The sequence below is a fragment of the Muntiacus reevesi genome, chromosome X, assembly GCF_963930625.1.
Source record: "Muntiacus reevesi chromosome X, mMunRee1.1, whole genome shotgun sequence".
Lineage (NCBI taxonomy): Eukaryota > Metazoa > Chordata > Mammalia > Artiodactyla > Cervidae > Muntiacus > Muntiacus reevesi.
In genome coordinates, this window is record NC_089271.1 from 42,032,942 (window position 1) to 42,050,526 (window position 17,585).

At 40.3% G+C, this 17,585-nt stretch overlaps 1 protein-coding gene across 1 annotated transcript in view; it reads left to right on the plus strand.

Annotated features, from left to right (window-relative positions):
• MAOA (monoamine oxidase A) overlaps positions 1–17,585 on the plus strand; it is a 78,891-nt gene that overhangs the window by 37,702 nt on the left and 23,604 nt on the right. Inside the window, exons 4-6 of the mRNA XM_065915060.1 lie at positions 9,887–9,991; positions 10,927–11,018; positions 14,375–14,516. Coding sequence (XP_065771132.1) covers positions 9,887–9,991; positions 10,927–11,018; positions 14,375–14,516 — 339 coding nt within the window. The remainder of the gene's footprint in view (positions 1–9,886; positions 9,992–10,926; positions 11,019–14,374; positions 14,517–17,585) is intronic.

A 17,585-nucleotide genomic window follows, 5' to 3' on the forward strand; every position in this document is an offset into this window, starting at 1 on the left:
TAGTCAATTCTGGCTAAGACGCACTCCTCAACAGGGACCAAAGCCCCAGGAGTCAGACTAGAGACAGTGATACTGATCTTTCTAGATCAAATCTGTTAACAGTGAAGAGCACCTTTCTCTAAAAACTTGAGGTCCCAAAGAAAACATTCTCAAAAGGGTCTGTCTACCTGTCCTCTAATGTCTCAGCTGTCCCACTCAAGTACTAGACACACCAAACACTAATAATGAACTTATGTGGACTTTGGTATAAGACACATTTCCCCTGTACACTTTCTACTGGAGTGCGTATCACTCAAAATATCCCAAAGATCTCATATAGCACTTTACCAGCCTCCATAGATAGAACCTGAAGTGTAGGCTGAGTTATAGAAGGGAAGGAAATAAATGCCAATAAAGGGTTAATGAGTTGTTACAGCTGTGGGCAACTGAGGCTCAGTTCCCCCTGAGAAATTGTGTGGACTATGCCAAAGAATTGCCCCCACCAAGAGCAGAGAAGCTAAAAAAAAAAAAAAAAAAAAAAAAAGAACAGAGAAGCTGAGAAAATTTATCCATGTTCCTCAGTGAGATAAGCAAAATGACTAATGGATTTATTATAGGGACTTGGCCTTACCTAACTGTGGGGAAATAAGTCTTTGCATCTGATGCTAGAGTTTGAAGGGTGGGCAGTCAGGAAGGGAAGATAGACGTATGATGGGGGAAAGCAAGAACAAGCTGGAACCCACAAGTGTGAGCTGGAGTCCAGATTAGTCTTTGTTGCCTCTGATCTTAACACTATGGGTGTCTTGCAGAAGCCAGGATTCTTCATCATAGAGCTAAATACATACACCTGGCCTAAGAGTTGGAGAAAGTGAAGGAGGATCCCAGAAGGGAGGAAGAGTTGCAGGTCCTCATGCCATGAAAATCAGCAGCAATATGTGTGACCCCCAAAAGGAGTGGATGCTTCACTTTTACTCTCTAGATTTCCCATAAGAATATTTCTTGTGACCTATCCTAACCAGAAATACATAGGAAAGAAAACTCAGAAATCCAATTCGGCCTGAACAAGTTGACAGAGTACAAAGCCATTGTATTATCCCTTTCCTCTATCACTTGCTCAGTGAGCCCACATACAAAATGGCATCCATGGCATCAAGGGTGGAGACAATGCATGGGCTCAACAATATGACCTTCCACTCACCAAGACAGATTTGGGTTTGGCTGTCATTAGTCATTAAGGAAATGTAAGTCCGAACCACAATGAGATACCACTTTGCATCCACCAGGGTGACTATAATCAGAGAGACAGACAATAACAAGTGTTGGCAAGGATATGGAGATATTGGAAGCTTCATACATTGCTGGTGGGAATGTAAGTTGGTGGCAGCTGCTTTGCGAAATACTTTGACAGTTCTTCAAAATGGAGTGGGAGAAAATTGAGAGCAACTTTTAATGAATAAGGGTTTCTTCTTGGGTTGATGAAAGTGTTCTAAAATTAGCTGTGGTGATGGTTTCACAACTCTGAATATACTAAAAAACATTGAATTGTGCACTTTGAATGGATGGATTGTAGAGTATGTGACTGATACCTTAGTAAAACTGTGAAAGAAAAACAGCCACTTATCTTCACACTGTAATATTTTCATCTTTTTTCTAACTTCCTGGCTCTCTTGAGTTAATAATAGCATTTGCGAAAGAGGAAAAACAGTTTTTCAATGCCTTGTCAGTTATCTTTACTTACCCAAGAACCTCCAGAAGAACTTGTATTATTTCTTTACTAATTGCTTTATTTGTAATGTTTGTATAACCTAGATTCCCTTGGGAAAGATGGCATAACTATGCATTTGAAACCTTTTATTCTTGATGTTATGGTATCATTTATACCTGAGTTTAATGGTTCTCTTTTTCCAGGGATGAGATTGCACAACTCAAGTGCCCATTGTGTTGGCTATACAAGTCCTGAGAGAGGGGACTGAGCATAAGATGAAAATGAGGTCATGAATTTAAGAATGTGCTGCTAGCTCTTGAAGTTGTATAAGAGGTAGAGGGAGCAGAGGCATGAAAAATGCAAGCCGTAATGCTGTGCAAATGAAATAATAACAAATCCAGATGATGAATGAGTTCCCCAGGGAAATGGATGGGCCAAGGAAGGCTGAGGATTAGACCTTGGGAGAGTCAGTAGATCAGAGAAGAGAGGGTCTTACAAAGAAGAGCAGAGGAAACAGATGGCCACTTGGGAGAACCAATACATTAAGATAAGATATGGGAATTCCCTGGCAGTCTGGTGGATAGGATTCCACACTTTTATTGGGGAAGGCCTGGGTTCAATCCCTGGTCCTTGGGGAATTAAGATCCCATAAACCTCATGGCATGGCCAAAAAAAGGAGGAGGGGGAAGATAGGATAGATGTTTCCTTGTAAATTATGATGACTTTTTCTCAGTGAAGTAGCACTATGTATAATGTTTGAAAAGAGTTTTGCTACCCGCATATGGAAAGAGGTAAAAAAAATGATTTTTTAAACTACTAATACAACATGACCCTATTTAATGGGTATCTTTTTAGATAATTTCTTTATTTTAAGCATTATTATTAACTATAGAAAATTAAACCACAAAAAGATTTCTCATACAGGCTGGTCACAAAACAGTGAGACGAGAAAGGTGCCAGGGAATTCATATGGGTTGCACAGACATGTTCCTAAATCAATCCAGAACATATCTGCTTATTTTCAAGATGATTAATGAAAAATATTTGTCGGCTTCCCTCAGTCACCTATGATACTCTTTAATAGCACTAATTCCCTTCTGTTCAACTAAATATTAAAAGTACAGAGCTGAAACTCACCACCATGCCAGTTGGTAAATGCTACTTTCTGGCTTATTTTACAAGACCAACAATAAAGCTGTTGGGCTTCCCTGATAGCTCAGTTGGTAAAGAATCCACCTGCAATGCAGGAGACCCCAGTTCAATTCCTGGATCAGGAAAATCCCCTGGAGAAGGGATAGGCTACTCACTCCAGTATTCTTGGGCTTCCCTTGTGGCTCAGCTGGTAAGGAATCACCCTGCAGTGCAGGAGACCTGGGTTCAATCCTTGAGTTGGGGAGATCCCCTGGAAAAAGGAAAGGCATTCCAGTATTCTGGCCTAGAAAATTCCACAGACTGGGTAGTCCATGGGGTTGTGAAGAGTCGGACATGACTGAGTGACTTTCATTTTCACTTTTCTTTCAACAATAAAGAATGATGTGGGAGCCATCAACTGTCCTCCTCTCTTATTTTTGAGCTTTATGTAAATGGACTCAAACTCTATGTATTCTTTGACTTTCTTCTTTGACCAGCATATTTTTTAAATTGATTTTGGCCATGCTTCATGACTTGTGGGATCTTAGTTCCCCAGCTAGGGATCGAACCAAGACCCTGGCACTGAGAGCTCCAAGTCCTAACCAGTGGACCACCTGGGAATCCCCTCACTGATATATTTTAAAGTTACATCCATGTTGATTGGTGTTGTTCATAGTTTATTCATTTTTACTGCTCCAGAATGGACATTCATGTGTGTCTTAGTCTGTCTATCTAAAGCTTAAAAATAGGCAAAACCAAACAATGTATTATGCAGGTATGTATACAAGGGAGATGGAAGAAAAGGAATGTTAGACACAAAATTCACTACAGTGACTCCCTCTTGTACAGAGGAGACTGGATGTGATTGGGGAGAAACATATGGTATACGTCTAAATTTCTGGTGCCGTTATGCTTCTCAAATTGGATGGGGTGCATGTGGTTGTTCATTTCTATTATTTCTCTTTAACCTATCAATTTTTTAATCATATATAGCATATTTCATAGTAAAAATTTAATAGCATTAAATAGCTTGCTCAGTAACATTGATGTGTGAAGAACGCCCTCCTCCTGCCTTAATTGGGCGAGCATCCAAAAACTTTGAAAAAAAAAAAAAAGCTACAACAAACTATCCTCTCCTGGCAACAGTCTCCCTTTATTATGAACATTGGTAGAGTGAAGATGTGGTTTCTCAAGGAGACTTAAGTATTTGGGGCACAATTCCAGGGACATTGCGTTCTACTTGACATCAACAACTCTGGCTGCGTCAAAGACACAGAGATTACAGGCCACTTAGAAAGGGTAGAAAGGTTTCAGAGTATAGGCACAAAATTAACTTTACTTTTACCCAAGATTTTTTAAAAAATTTTTGCTTTAGCCATGCTCTTTGGAAAATGAAAGATCCTGTCTCACATTCTTAGGTTATAAAGGCATTTCTTGCTGAGAAGTGGTTTAGGATTGAGAAACACCTGACACTTTGGGGAGAAAACTATAGAATCACCTGCCAGTGAAGGAGACATAAGAGATGGGAATTCAGTCCCTGGGTTGGGAAGATACCCTGGAGGAGGACATGGCAACCCACTCCAGTATTCTTGCCTGGCAAATCCCCATGGACAGAGAAGCCTGGCGGGCTACAGTCCATGGGCTCGCAAAGAGTCAGATATGACTGAAGTGACTCAGCATAGAATCATATTTAAGATAACATGAAGGTGCATTCCCAAACATTTTTCACCCAGTTAAGAGCCATCTCCAGGCCCTCCCACTGCCCTGTTTTAGGGATTTACCCAGGCAGAAAGTAGTCTTGAATTGTCTAGTTTAGAAGCAGGCCATGGAGGAAATAAGCCTTCAGGGACTGGTGAGAAAGGAAGAGGCACGTGACTGTTTCCACATACATGCATTTCTTTAGCACATTGAGATTTTCTGTGAAATAAGAACGAAGAAGCCAAACACTGCTAAGAGAGAAACTCATGAACACCTTTTATCAACTTAGTACCTCTGTCAACAGGATAAAAATTAACATCATGGCGGGCCTCTATGATCTCCTTTTAAAATATTTCATGACTCCCATTTCTAAAAACAATGGCCAGGCTAGACCCTTCTTGCTCACTAAATGCTTCATCTCTCCTGCCACCTCTCTATTGTTCAAAGCTCACACCACAGGGTCTTTAAAACCTTGGGTGAAATCCTTTTCTGGTTGGTATTATACTTATCATATTTATTTATCATACTTAATGTCCCCTGATGATTAAGCATATTTAAGGATTTTCAGTGAAACTAGGCTATGCCATGTGGGGCCACCCAAGATGGATGGGTCATGGTGGAGAGGTCTGACAGAATGTGGTCCACGGGAGAAGAGAATGACAAACCACTTCAGTATTCTTGCCTTGAGAACCCCATGGACAGTATGAAAAGGCAAAAAGATAGAACACTGAAAGAGGAACTCCCCGTCAGTAGGTGCCCAGTATGCTATTGGAGATCAGTGGAGAATTAACTCCAGAATGAATGAAGGGATGGAGCCAAAGGAAAAACAATACCCAGCTGTGGATGTGACTGGTGATAGAAGCAAGGTCTGATGCTGTAAAGAGCAATATTGCATAGGAACCTGGAATGTTAGGTCCATGAATCAAGGCAAATCGGAAGTGGCCCAACAGGAGATGGCAAGAGTGAATGTCGACATTCTAGGAATCAGCAAACTAAAATGGACTGGAATGGGTGAATTTAACTCAGATGACCATTATATCTACTACTGTGGGCAGGAATCCCTTAGAAGAAATGGAGTAGCCATCATGGTCAACAAGAGTCCGATATGCAGTACTTGGATGCAATCTCAAAAATGACAGGATGATCTTTCTTCATTTCCAAGGTAAACCATTCAATATCACGGTAATCCAAGTCTATGCCCCAACCAGTAATGCTGAAGAAGCTGAAGTTGGATGGTTCTATGAAGACCTACGAGACCTTCTAGAACTAATACCCAAAAAAGATGTCCTTTTCATTTTAGGGGACTGGAATGCAAAAGTAGGAAGTCAAGAAACACCTGGAGTACCAGGCAAATTTGGCCTTGGAGTACAGAATGAAGCAGGGCAAAGGCTATTAGAGTTTTGCCAAGAGAATGCACTGGTCATAGCAAACACCCTCTTCCAACAACACAAGAGAAGACTCTGCACATGGACATCACCAGATGGTCAACACCAAAATCAGATTGATTATATTCTTTGCAGCCAAGATGGAGAAGCTCTATACAGTCAGCAAAAACAAGACCTGGAGCTGACTGTGACTCAGATCATGAACTCCTTATTGCCAAATTCAGACTTAAATTGAAGAAAGTAGGGAAAACCACCAGACCATTCAGGTATGACCTAAATCAAATCCCTTATGAATATACAGTGGAAGTGAGAAAGTATATTTAAGGGACTAGATCTGTTAAACAGAGTGCCTGATGAACTATGGACGGAGGTTCATGACACTGTACAGGAGACAGGGATCAAGACCATTCCCATGGAAAAGAAATGCAAAAAGGCAAAATAGTTGTCTGAGGAGGCCTTACAAATAGCTGTGAAAAGAAGAGAAGCAAAAAGCAAAGGAGAAAAGGAAAGATATTCCCATTTGAATGCATAGTTCCAAAGAATAGCCAGGGAGAGATAAGAAAGCCTTCCTCAGCGATCAGTGCAAAGAAATAGAGGAAAACAACAGAATGGGAAAAACTAGAGATCTCTTCAAGAAAATTAGAGATACCAAGGGGACATTTTATGCAAAGATGGGTTTGATAAAGGACAGAAATAGTATGGACCTAACAGAAGCAGAAGATATTAAGAAGAGGTAGTAAGAATACACAGAACTATACAAAAAAGATCGTCATGACCCAGATAATCATGATGGTGTGATGATCCACCTAGATGGCTCTAGGTGTGATGACCCATCTAGAGCCAGACATCCTGGAATGTGAAGTCAAGTGGGCCTTAGAAAGCAACACTACGAACAAAGCTAGTGGAGGTGATGGAATTCCAGTTGAGCTATTTCAAATCCTGAAAGATGATGCTGTGAAAGTGCTGCACTCAATATGCCAGCAAATCTGGAAAACTCAGCAGTGGCCACAGGGCTGGGAAAGGTCAGGTTTCATTCCAATCCCAAAGAAAGGCAATGCCAAAGAATGCTCAAACTACTGCAAAATTGTACTCATCTCACACGCTAGTAGAGTAATGCTCAAAATTCTCCAAGCCAGGCTTCAGCAATACATGAACTGTGAACTTCCAGATGTTCAAGCTGGTTTTTAGAAAAGGCAGAGGAACCAGAGATCAAATTGCCAACATCTGTTGGATCATCGAAAAAGCAAGAGAGTTCCAGAAAAACATCTATTTCTTTTTTATTGACTATGCCAAAGCCTTTGACTGTGTGGATCACAACAAACTGTGGAAAATTCTGAAAGAGTTGGGAATACCAGATCACCTGACCTGCCTCTTGAGAAACCTGTATGCAGGTCAGGTAGCAACAGTTAGAACCGAAAATGGAACAACAGATTTGTTCCAAATAGGAAAAGGAGTACTGTATATTGTCACCCTGCTTATTTAACTTCTATGCAGAGTACATCATGAGAAACGCTGGGCTGGAGGAAGCACAAGCTGGAATCAAGATTGCTGGGAGAAATATCAATAACCTCAGATATGCAAATGACACCACCCTTATGGCAGAAAGTGAAGAAGAACTAAAGAGCCTCTTGATGAAAGTGAAAGAGGAGAGTGAAAAAGTTGGCTTAAAGCTCAACATTCAGAAAACTAAGATCATGGCATCTGGTCCCATCACTTCATGGCAAATAGTTGGGGAAACAGTGGAAACAGTGAGAGGCTTTATTTTGGGGGGCTCCAAAATCCCTGCAGGTGGTGATTGCAGCCGTGAAATTAAAAGACGCTTACTCCTTGGAAGAAAAGTTATGACCAACCTAGATAGCATATTAAAAAGCAGAGACATTACTTTGCCGACAAAGGTCCGTGTCATCAAGGCTATTGCTTTTCCAGTAGTCATGTATGGATGTGAGAGTTGAACTATAAAGAAAGCTAAGCGCCGAAGAATTGATGCTTTTGAACTGTGGTGTTGGAGAAGACTCTTGAGAGTCCCTTGGACTGCAAGGAGATCCAACCAGTCCATCCTAAAGGCGATCAGTCCTGGGTGTTCATTGGAAGGACTGATGCTGAAGCTGAAACTCCAATACTTTGGCCACCTGATGCGAAGGGCCGGCTCATTGGGAAAGACCCTGATGCTGGGAAAGATTGAGGGCAGGAAGAGAAGGGGATGACAGAGGATGAGATGATTGGATGGCATTACCAACTCAATGGACATGAGTTTGGTTGGGCTCCGGGAGTTGGTGTTAGACAGGGGGGCCTGGTGTGCTGCAGCTCATGGGGTTGCAAAGAGTCGGACGTGACTGAGCAACTGAACTGAACCGAACTTATCTGAACTGAATTGAAGGATTTTCTTAAACTGTTTTTTTTTCAAAGCAAAGGTAAGTTTGGTATAAGACTATTACTTGAGTATAAAATATAGATTTTTTTAAAGTTTCAACTAAGGAAAGAATTGCAACAAGAGCCAACTGTTCTGAAGGCTGCTGGCAAACTATTATTTAATCCAGTCTCTCTCCTGTACATAGTTATTTTTGTGTCTGCCAGTTTCTCTTAGAACATTCTTGCATATTTTCCAAAGTTGACCCTGTTACCCTTGAGCTTCTTAGTCTCTTTGTTTATTCCTTAGAAACATAAAAGATGTGTGGAAGATTTATAAGGTTCACATTTCAGAGTTCTCTTTCTTTTAGTCAGGAAGTTTAAGATGTCTCTCGGACAAAACTATCTCAACATTCCATCAATCATATAAGAGGCCGGAAAGCTTATTGTTTATGAGCAAAAGCTGTGGGAGCAGGAAATTTCTGTCCTACTGTTTTCTAGCTAATATCACTAAGCTTTGGTTTCCTCATTTGTAAAATGGGAATATTAATAGTTCTTCCTCCAGAGGGTTGGGGTGAGCATTACAGGAGACAATGCATAGAAAGAGCTTAGGCCAGTGCCAGGCATGGAAAAAGATCTTAATGACTATTAGTAATAATAGTGGTGATGGTGGTAGTGATGATGATAAAGGATTTGGAGTCTTTGTCTTGCAGCACTACAACACAGCATTTTCAGATAAGAAATGAGATCATATAATCTGCCAAGGTTATTTGAATTTGCTACTCTGGAAGGGAAAATTACTCCTTTGTCACTTAATGGCCGCCATGTAGTCTTACGCAGTTGGAGAGTGTGTGAGTGTGCACCCATGAATGCTAATGCTCTTCTGTCTTGTGTCCCTGCCTTGATAATCAGGAGTCTTACTTTAGCCCTTTTTAAAAATCTAGCTCTTAATATTGTTCAGTGCACACAGTACACACAGTAGGCTTTCTACAAATACTGAATATGTTTCTATTCAATAAAATGGAAATTGTGTGCAAAATGTATTAATAGACAATGTTTTGACCTTATGAAGATTTACAAGATGTTTTAAAGAAAAAGGAATTCAGTTAGGAAATAAAGGGAATACCATGGTGCTTCCAATGCAAAGGGCACGGGTTCAGTCCCTGGCAGGGGACTAAGATCCCATAAGATGTATGGCGTGACCAAAAAAAAAAAAAAAAAGAAAGAAAGAAAAAAGAAAATAAAGCCTTAGGAAGAATCTAGACCTGCTCTCTTTTCCTGAGGATTCACCCTTCCTTCATAGTAGCACAGTGCCTGTCACACAACTGAAATGAAGTAAATGGTGGCTAAGTGGTTAGGATTCTAGGTTTTCATTGACAGGGCCCAGGTTCAACCCCTTGTCTGGGAACTGAGATCCCACAAGCCAAACAGCCAAAAAAAAAAAAAAATTAGTCAAAACCAGCTAAAATGACACTAGGGCATTCTTGATAATCTAACTGTAATTTGAGTCTTATATAGGTGCTGTCCATCATTGCTTTTTGACACAGTAGAGGATCCTGTTTCTTTGAAAATGGCTCTGAGGTTGACTGGTTGGGATTTTTAGAATGTCATCCTAATTTAACATATTATCCTTTACTTTTAGGGAAAAACTTATCCATTTCGGGGTGCCTTCCCCCCAGTATGGAATCCCATTGCCTATCTGGATTACAACAACCTGTGGCGGACCATGGATAACATGGGAAAAGAGGTAAAGTGTGTGTTCAGCTTGCCCTTGACCTGTGACTGAAATCAATAGCAAATGTTTAATATCCTTCCACAGTGCAGGAAACATTGATGCATATCATTTCCAATGTGCCCAATAACTCTGCCACTTTGGTAGTATTTCTGCTTTAGTGAGAAGAAATTCAGTGCCAAGGGGTTACATAATTTCTCCAAGATCATACAACAAGGGACCAGGATTCAAACCCACATGTCTCTGATACTAATGTGTGTACCTGTGTGTTTTCAACTCTATACCACCTTTATATGACATATTTTTACTGGGAATCCTACTTAGAGTGATCTTATCCATATATTATGCCACCTGAGATAATGAAGGGGAGAAAGATTTGTTTCCTCAAATTTGTTTTGAGGATAGAAAGATTTGTTTTTTCGCTGAGTATCAGTAACTCAATAACTATAATATCCATCTCTCAAACTTAATTTGGGAATTTTAAATGGCTGTTGTGGGCACGTGTGTGCATGCTAAGTCTCTTCAGTCATGTCTGATGCTTTGCAACCCTATGGACAGTAGCCCACCAGGCTCCTCTGTCCATGGGATTCTCCAGGCAAGAATACTTGAGTGGGTTACCATAGCCTCTTCCATTAGCTTTCAATAATAATTATGATGATGACCATCATAATTACGTATTATTTTATATTAATGCATATATTTAGGTATTATTTTGGCAACAACATTAGGGCATAGAATCCAAAGAGCTATCCATCCCAAACCCACCACTGGGTGCATAGTATACATATGTAGTGTATACATACACCACTGTCTATATGTACATAGGATTCTATGCACATCACACATCCCAACATAGAGAAACCAGTTTTCAGAGTTTCTCCTGAGGGCTTCTTGGCAGTCCAATGGGTAGTAACCATCAGACCTAAATGTCAGCCTTCCTTTCTTTGCAGATTCCAACTGATGCACCATGGGAAGCCCCACATGCAGTGGAATGGGATAAGATGACTATGAAAGATCTCATCGAAAAAATCTGCTGGACAAAGTAATATTGACTATTTAAAATGTACTTTTTATCTTCCCTTCATATCGTCCCTATCCTATCTTGAACTTCAGAGTTTTTCTTCATAAGTTATAGGAAAAGTTAAGGGAAAACTTAATGACCTTTCCATCAATAGTGACTTTAAGGGCCCTTGAGACACTCAGAGCAGGATTCAACATAAAGTGAATCTAAAACATAAGAAGAAAAGTAGGTGAAGGAAGTTGAACTTTTTTTTAATGAAAGAGTTGTACGCTTTGCCTTAAAAGAAGTAATTGTGTTTTCAGATAATACAGAGGTCAGCTGCAAAAGCAATTTGGAAAGGAGTTAAAGTAATTTCATATAAATATAGGATAACTTGAGGGAAGCTAGTCTATATTATTCAAAACTGTAAATTATATGTTTTCAATGAGAATCTGTGTTATTAACTGAGTTACAGATCATTCTGTCAGCATTTTGGGGTTTCTGTATGAAAGCACCATACAAAGCACTGCGGAATGGTGGTGAACTTACAATGCATGGCCCCTAACCTCATGGAGTTGATATATTTTTAGCAGGAGAGACTGTAATTATACACATGTTACATAATTCTAGGAGAGATTGAAATGGGGGAACCTAACCTCTCTTGAGGGTGAAGGAGAGATTCTTTGTTGAAACAAAGGAGTTACTACATCAACTAAGAATGAGCCACAGAGGTTGGTAAGGGACAGGGAAGGATAGATGGTGTGAGGGCAAGCTATCTTCCAGGAATGTGCCTAATGGATGAGGGAAATAGGAAAGATAGATGGTGTGAGAGAATGGCATCTTCAATGAATGAGCCATAATAGATGGGGGAGACAGGAAGGGTGGATGCTGTGGGAATTAAGAATCTTCATTGAAGGCGCCATAGAGGGTGGGAGAAGACAGGAAGGGTGTTTAGTGTGGGTAAATGGTATCTTGCAGGATGATTAACGGGATAGGGGAGTTAGGAAGAGGGGATGGTGTGAGGAGATGGTATATTCCAGGAATGAGCCAGTAGATGAGGGAGACCAGAAAATGGATGCTGTGAGGGGATGGTATCTTTCAGGAATGAACCACAGGGGATGGAAGGAGACATAAAAGATATGTGTGCACATGGTGTGTTTTAAGAATGAGCCAGTTGATGAGAGAGAAAGGAAGGGTGGATGGTGTGTGGGGTTGCTGTGTTCAGGAATAAACCATATTGTGTGCAGGGGACAGGAAATAGTGGATGGTGTAGCAGACTGGTATCTTCTGGGTATGAGCCTCTGTTGACAGGGGAAACAGGAAAGATGGATGGTGTGGGAGGCAGGTATGTGCCAAGAATGAGCCATAGTACATGGGTAGAGACAGGAAGGATGGATGATATGGTGGGATGGTGTCTTCCAGGATAAGCCACAGTAGATGGAGGAAGGTGGGGAGGTTGTGTGGTTGTGGGGATAGTATCTTTGAGAAATGCACCAATTGGTGGAGGATATAAGAGATATATTATGTGAGACAGTGGTATTTTTCAGGAATGAAGCACAGTGGGTGGGGGGAGAGAGGAAAGAGGGATATGTGTAGATGGTATCTTCCAAGGACAAGTCAGTTGATGGAGGAGACAGGAAGAGTAGATGACGTGGGGAGATGGTATCTTCCAAGAATAAGTCAGTTGATGGATGACAGGAAGAGTATATGGTATGAGGGGATGGTATCTTCCAGAAATGAGCCACAGTGGATGGGGGGAGATAGTAAGGATGGATGGTTTGGTGCGATGTATCTTCTAGGAGTGAGCCATAGTGATGTGAGGAAAAGAGGATGGTGTGAGGGGATGGTATCAACAAGCAGCAGTGGATGGTGGAGAAAGGAAGGGTGGATGATATGAATGGTGACATCTTTCTGAAATGAGACACTGTGGATGGGGGTAGATGGAGAAAGGTGGATGATGTGGCAGGATGGAATCTTCCAATAATGACCTGCAATTAATGGTGGGAAGCTGTCAGGAAGAATGGATGGTGAGGAGGATGTTTTTGTCCATGTATCTTAAAGGAATGAGTCAGTTGATGGGGGGATATAGAACTGATGGATGGTGTTGGAGGATGATGTGTCTTCCATGAATGAGCCCAGTGGATGAGTGGAGATCAGGCTATGGGGAGGATATATGTTCTAGGAATAAATCACAATGAATTGGAAACAGGACCAGTGGATGGTGTGGGGTGTTGGTATCTCACAGGTGAGCCACAGTGATGGAGGAGGACAGGAAAAGTGGGTAATGCAATAAATGGTATCTTTAAGGAATGAGCCATAGTGGATGGAGGAGACAGGATATATGGTTGGTGAAGAGGGGTGATGTTGCAGTAGCGAGCCATAGTAATGGGGAAAAAATAGTAAAGGGGGAGGGATGGTTTCTTTCGGGAATAAGTCATAGTGGATGGGATGGATGGAAGGATGAATGATTGAGACATGGTATTTTCCAGTAATCGACCACAAATAATGGTGGGAGATGTGAAGGTTGGATAGTGTGGGAAATGCCCACCCCCAGGCCCAGTATAGAAGGGGCAGCTTATGAAGGCCCCCAAGATGGGTAGATTGGCATGTTTTAACAATGAGTGAACAGTATGTATGCCTAGACCATAAAGATGCCATGAGGAAATGATGTATAGGAGTTTACAGAACTTGAGAGGCTGATGGTGCAAGACACATTATTGACCATATACAAGACTTTTTGCCCTTTGCCGTTAACATCATTGAAGGGTTAGAGAAGGAAATGGCAAAGCACTCCAGTATTCTTGCCTGGAGATTCCCATGAACAGAGGAGCCTGGCAGGCTACAGTCCATGGGGTTGCAAGAGTCGGACATGACTTAGCAACTAAACCACCACCACCAAGCAGAGTGTTTATTTTTTGTTTATTTTGTTTGTTTCTTAGTTTTGGACTGTGGAAAGACTTAATTGGCCATAATGTAGAGAAGGATCATGAAAGGATGTAGTCATATGACTAGGTAGGGATACCCAGAAGCAGCCATCACTGTTTTAACCCAGGTGAGGGACAGTGGTAGCCTGGACCAGGGTGGGGGCAGTGGAGGTGTTGAGGAGAGGAGGTTTGTTCAAATAAGTGAAAACAATATCCTCAATGAACCCTGACAAGCATATTAGCCTTTTAGACTGCACTGGAATTAGCGTGTTTGGAGCTAACCCATAATTTCCAACAAGTCAGGAAAAAATTATTTTCCCTGAGAGTTCAGATCTGCATTCTGTCAGACACTGAGTCCATGAGTATTTTTTAAAGGCATAGAAATGGTTTCTAACTATACTAACTTACGTTTTTAAAAGATAATGTCATATAAAGCATGTATGTATTTACTCCTGACCCTTGTTCTATGACCAGGACTGCTCGGCAGTTTGCATCTCTCTTTGTGAATATCAATGTGACCTCTGAACCCCATGAGGTGTCTGCCCTGTGGTTCTTGTGGTACGTGAAACAATGTGGAGGCACCACTCGGATATTCTCCATTACCAACGGAGGCCAGGTATGAAGTGTCCATTCTCACACTAAACTTCATGTCTGATTTTATTCTCAGCCAGTGCAGTATCTTAATAATTGCTTCTATATTTTGAAACATGAGTGAATTTGAAACAATTTCAAAAAAAACTTTTCTGAGAACAAAATTTTCTCATTTCCAAAAATAGGTTCACGACTAAAGAATATTTCATTTTGAATTTTGTTTGAGGAATTCAGTTCCTTCCTTTTGGAAGTAGGTGAAATTAGACTATGTAGGAGGAGCTCAGTTATTAAAATCAACTAAATTTTCAAAAAAATCTAGTGCTTGTAAAATTGTCATTAAAGTCATCTCTGTTCCAGGCATGAGACTTTTGGTCCCATTCTGTGTCTCAGAGTTATTAGTTTATGTTAACTGTTATAGCATGGAAGTGACTATTCTTCTAATACAAGTGATTTCTGGTTACTCTTTCAATAGTAAATTCTACATTTTGGGGATAAATTTTGCTGCCTACTAGCATTTGCCCTGCTTCCATACCACATCCTAAATCAAATCCCTTATGATTATACAGTGGAAGTAACAAATAGATTTAAGGGACTAGATCTGATAGAGTGCCTGAAGAACTATGGATGGAGGTTCATGACATTATATAGGAGGCAGAGATCAAGCCCATCCCCAAGAAAAAGAAATGCAAAAAAACAAAATGGCTGTCTGAGGAGGGCTTACAAATAGCTATGAAAAGAAGAGAAGCAAAAGGCAAAGGAGAAAAGGAAAGATATTCCCATTTGAATGCAGAGTTCCAAAGAATAGCAAGGAGAAATAAGAAAGCCTTCCTCAGCGATCAATGCAAAGAAATAGAGGAAAACAATAGAATGGGAAAGACTAGAGATCTCTTCAAGAAAATTAGAGATACCAAAGGAACATTTCATGAAAAGATGGGCACAATAAAGGACAGAAATGGTATGGACCTAACAGAAGCAGAAGATACTAAGAAGAGGTGGCAAGAATACACAGAACTATACAAAAAAGATCTTCATGACCCAGATAATCATGATGGTGTGATCACTCACCTAGAGCCAGATACCCTGGAGTTCGAAGTCCAGTGGGCCTTAGGAGGCATCACTACGAACAAAGCTAGTGGAGATGATGGAATTCCAGTTGAGCTACTTCAAATCCTAAAAGATAATGCTGTGAAAGTGCTGCACTCAATATGCCAGCAAATTTGGAAAGCTCAGTAGTGGCCACAGGACAGGAAAAGGTCAGTTTTCATTCCAATCCCAAAGAAAGGCAATGCCAAGGAATGCTCAAACTACCACACAATTGTACTCACCTCACACGCTAGTAAAGTAATGCTCAAATTTCTCCAAGCCAGGCTTCAACAGTAAATGAACCGTGAACTTTCAGATGTTCAAGCTGGATTTAGAAAAGGCAGAGGAACCAGAGATCAAACTGCCAGCACCCATTCGATCACCGAAAAAGCAAGAGAGTTGCAGAAAAACATCTACTTCTGCTTTATTAACTATGCCAAAACCTTTTTGACTGTGTGGATCACAACAAACTGTGGAAAATTCTTCAAGAGATGGGAATACCAGACCACCTGACCTGCCTCTTGAGAAATCTGTATGCAGGTCAGGAAGCAACAGTTAGAACTGGACATGGAACAGCATACTGGTTCCAAATCGGGAAAGAAGTATGTCAAGGCTGTATGTTCTCACCCTGCTTATTTAACTTCTATGCAGAGTACATCATGAGAAATGCTGGTCTGGCTGAAGCACAAGGTTGAATCAAGATTGCCAGGAGAAATATCAATAACCTCAGATATGCAGATGACACCACCCTATGGCAGAAAGCAAAGAAGAAGTAAAGAGCTCTTAATGAAAGTGAAAGAGGAGAGTGAAAAAGTTGGCTTAAAGCTCAACATTCAGAAAAGTAAGATCATGGCATCCAGTCCCATTACTTCATGGCAAATAGATGGGGAAACAGTGGAAACAGTGGCAGGCTTTATCTTTTTGGGCTCCAAAATCACTGCGGATGGTGACTGCAGCCATGAAATTGAAAGACGCTTGCTCCTTGGAAGGAAAGTTATGACCAACCTAGACAGCGTATTAAAAAGCAGAGACATTACTTTGTCAACAAAGGTCCATCTAGTCAAGGCTATGGTTTTTCCAGTAGTGATGTATGGATGTGAGAGTTGAACTATAAAGAAAGCTGAGTGCCAAAGAATTGGTGCTTTTTTTAAAAAGTGGTTCTTTATTCATAAATTTGATGCAAGTTTACAAATTTTACTGTACATTGCCAAATAAATCTGCAATGAAAAATAAAGTCCAAAAATACCCCCAGAACCAAAAACCAAAGCATGTCAAATGTGCAGCTGTCAATCTGTCAGCCATCAGGATAGTAAAGAATTCAGTAATATATTCAAGATTTAGCCTTAGGTTTAAGGAACTTTAATGCTTTCAAGAATTCTGCCTTGTCACTTGTTATCTGAGCAACTGATAATCAGAAGCTTATACAAATTAACCAAGTGAACAAGAATGCCAGAAAATCTTTTTATACTATCCTCTTAACCAAAATAGAAAAAAAGAAGGAAATGAAACACAATAATGCAGAAGTGCCAAGTCTTCAGATGTGGTTTACAAAGTTAAAAACTGAGTTTTAAAACCTAAGAAACACTTTTGAACTTTGTAACTGATTTGCGCAGGGAAAATGTGCTTCTGGATTTCTTTTTTTAAGTGCTTAATAACTAGATAACTAGAGTTTACTTTTAAATCAAATTTGGGTATATAAAAAAAATCTATTACCAACCTAATAGGACTGATTCAGGTAAGGCAATAAAATGGAGAGTGCACTGATTTGAGTCTAGATTTTATCAAAGAATTAATATATGTAGAATTTCTATTAGTCTTTCAATGTAAAAGCCAGTATTATGACTATGGAAAAAATTTAAGCATTCAAATAAGATACTTTTTGTACTTAACTGTACAGTCTTTGTTCAAGGAGTCTTTGTGGAAATCACTATATAAGTTTATTAGTTTACAAATGATTGCAACATTCCATTAATAAAATGGAAACATAGAATGACTTAGTATTTTAAATAAT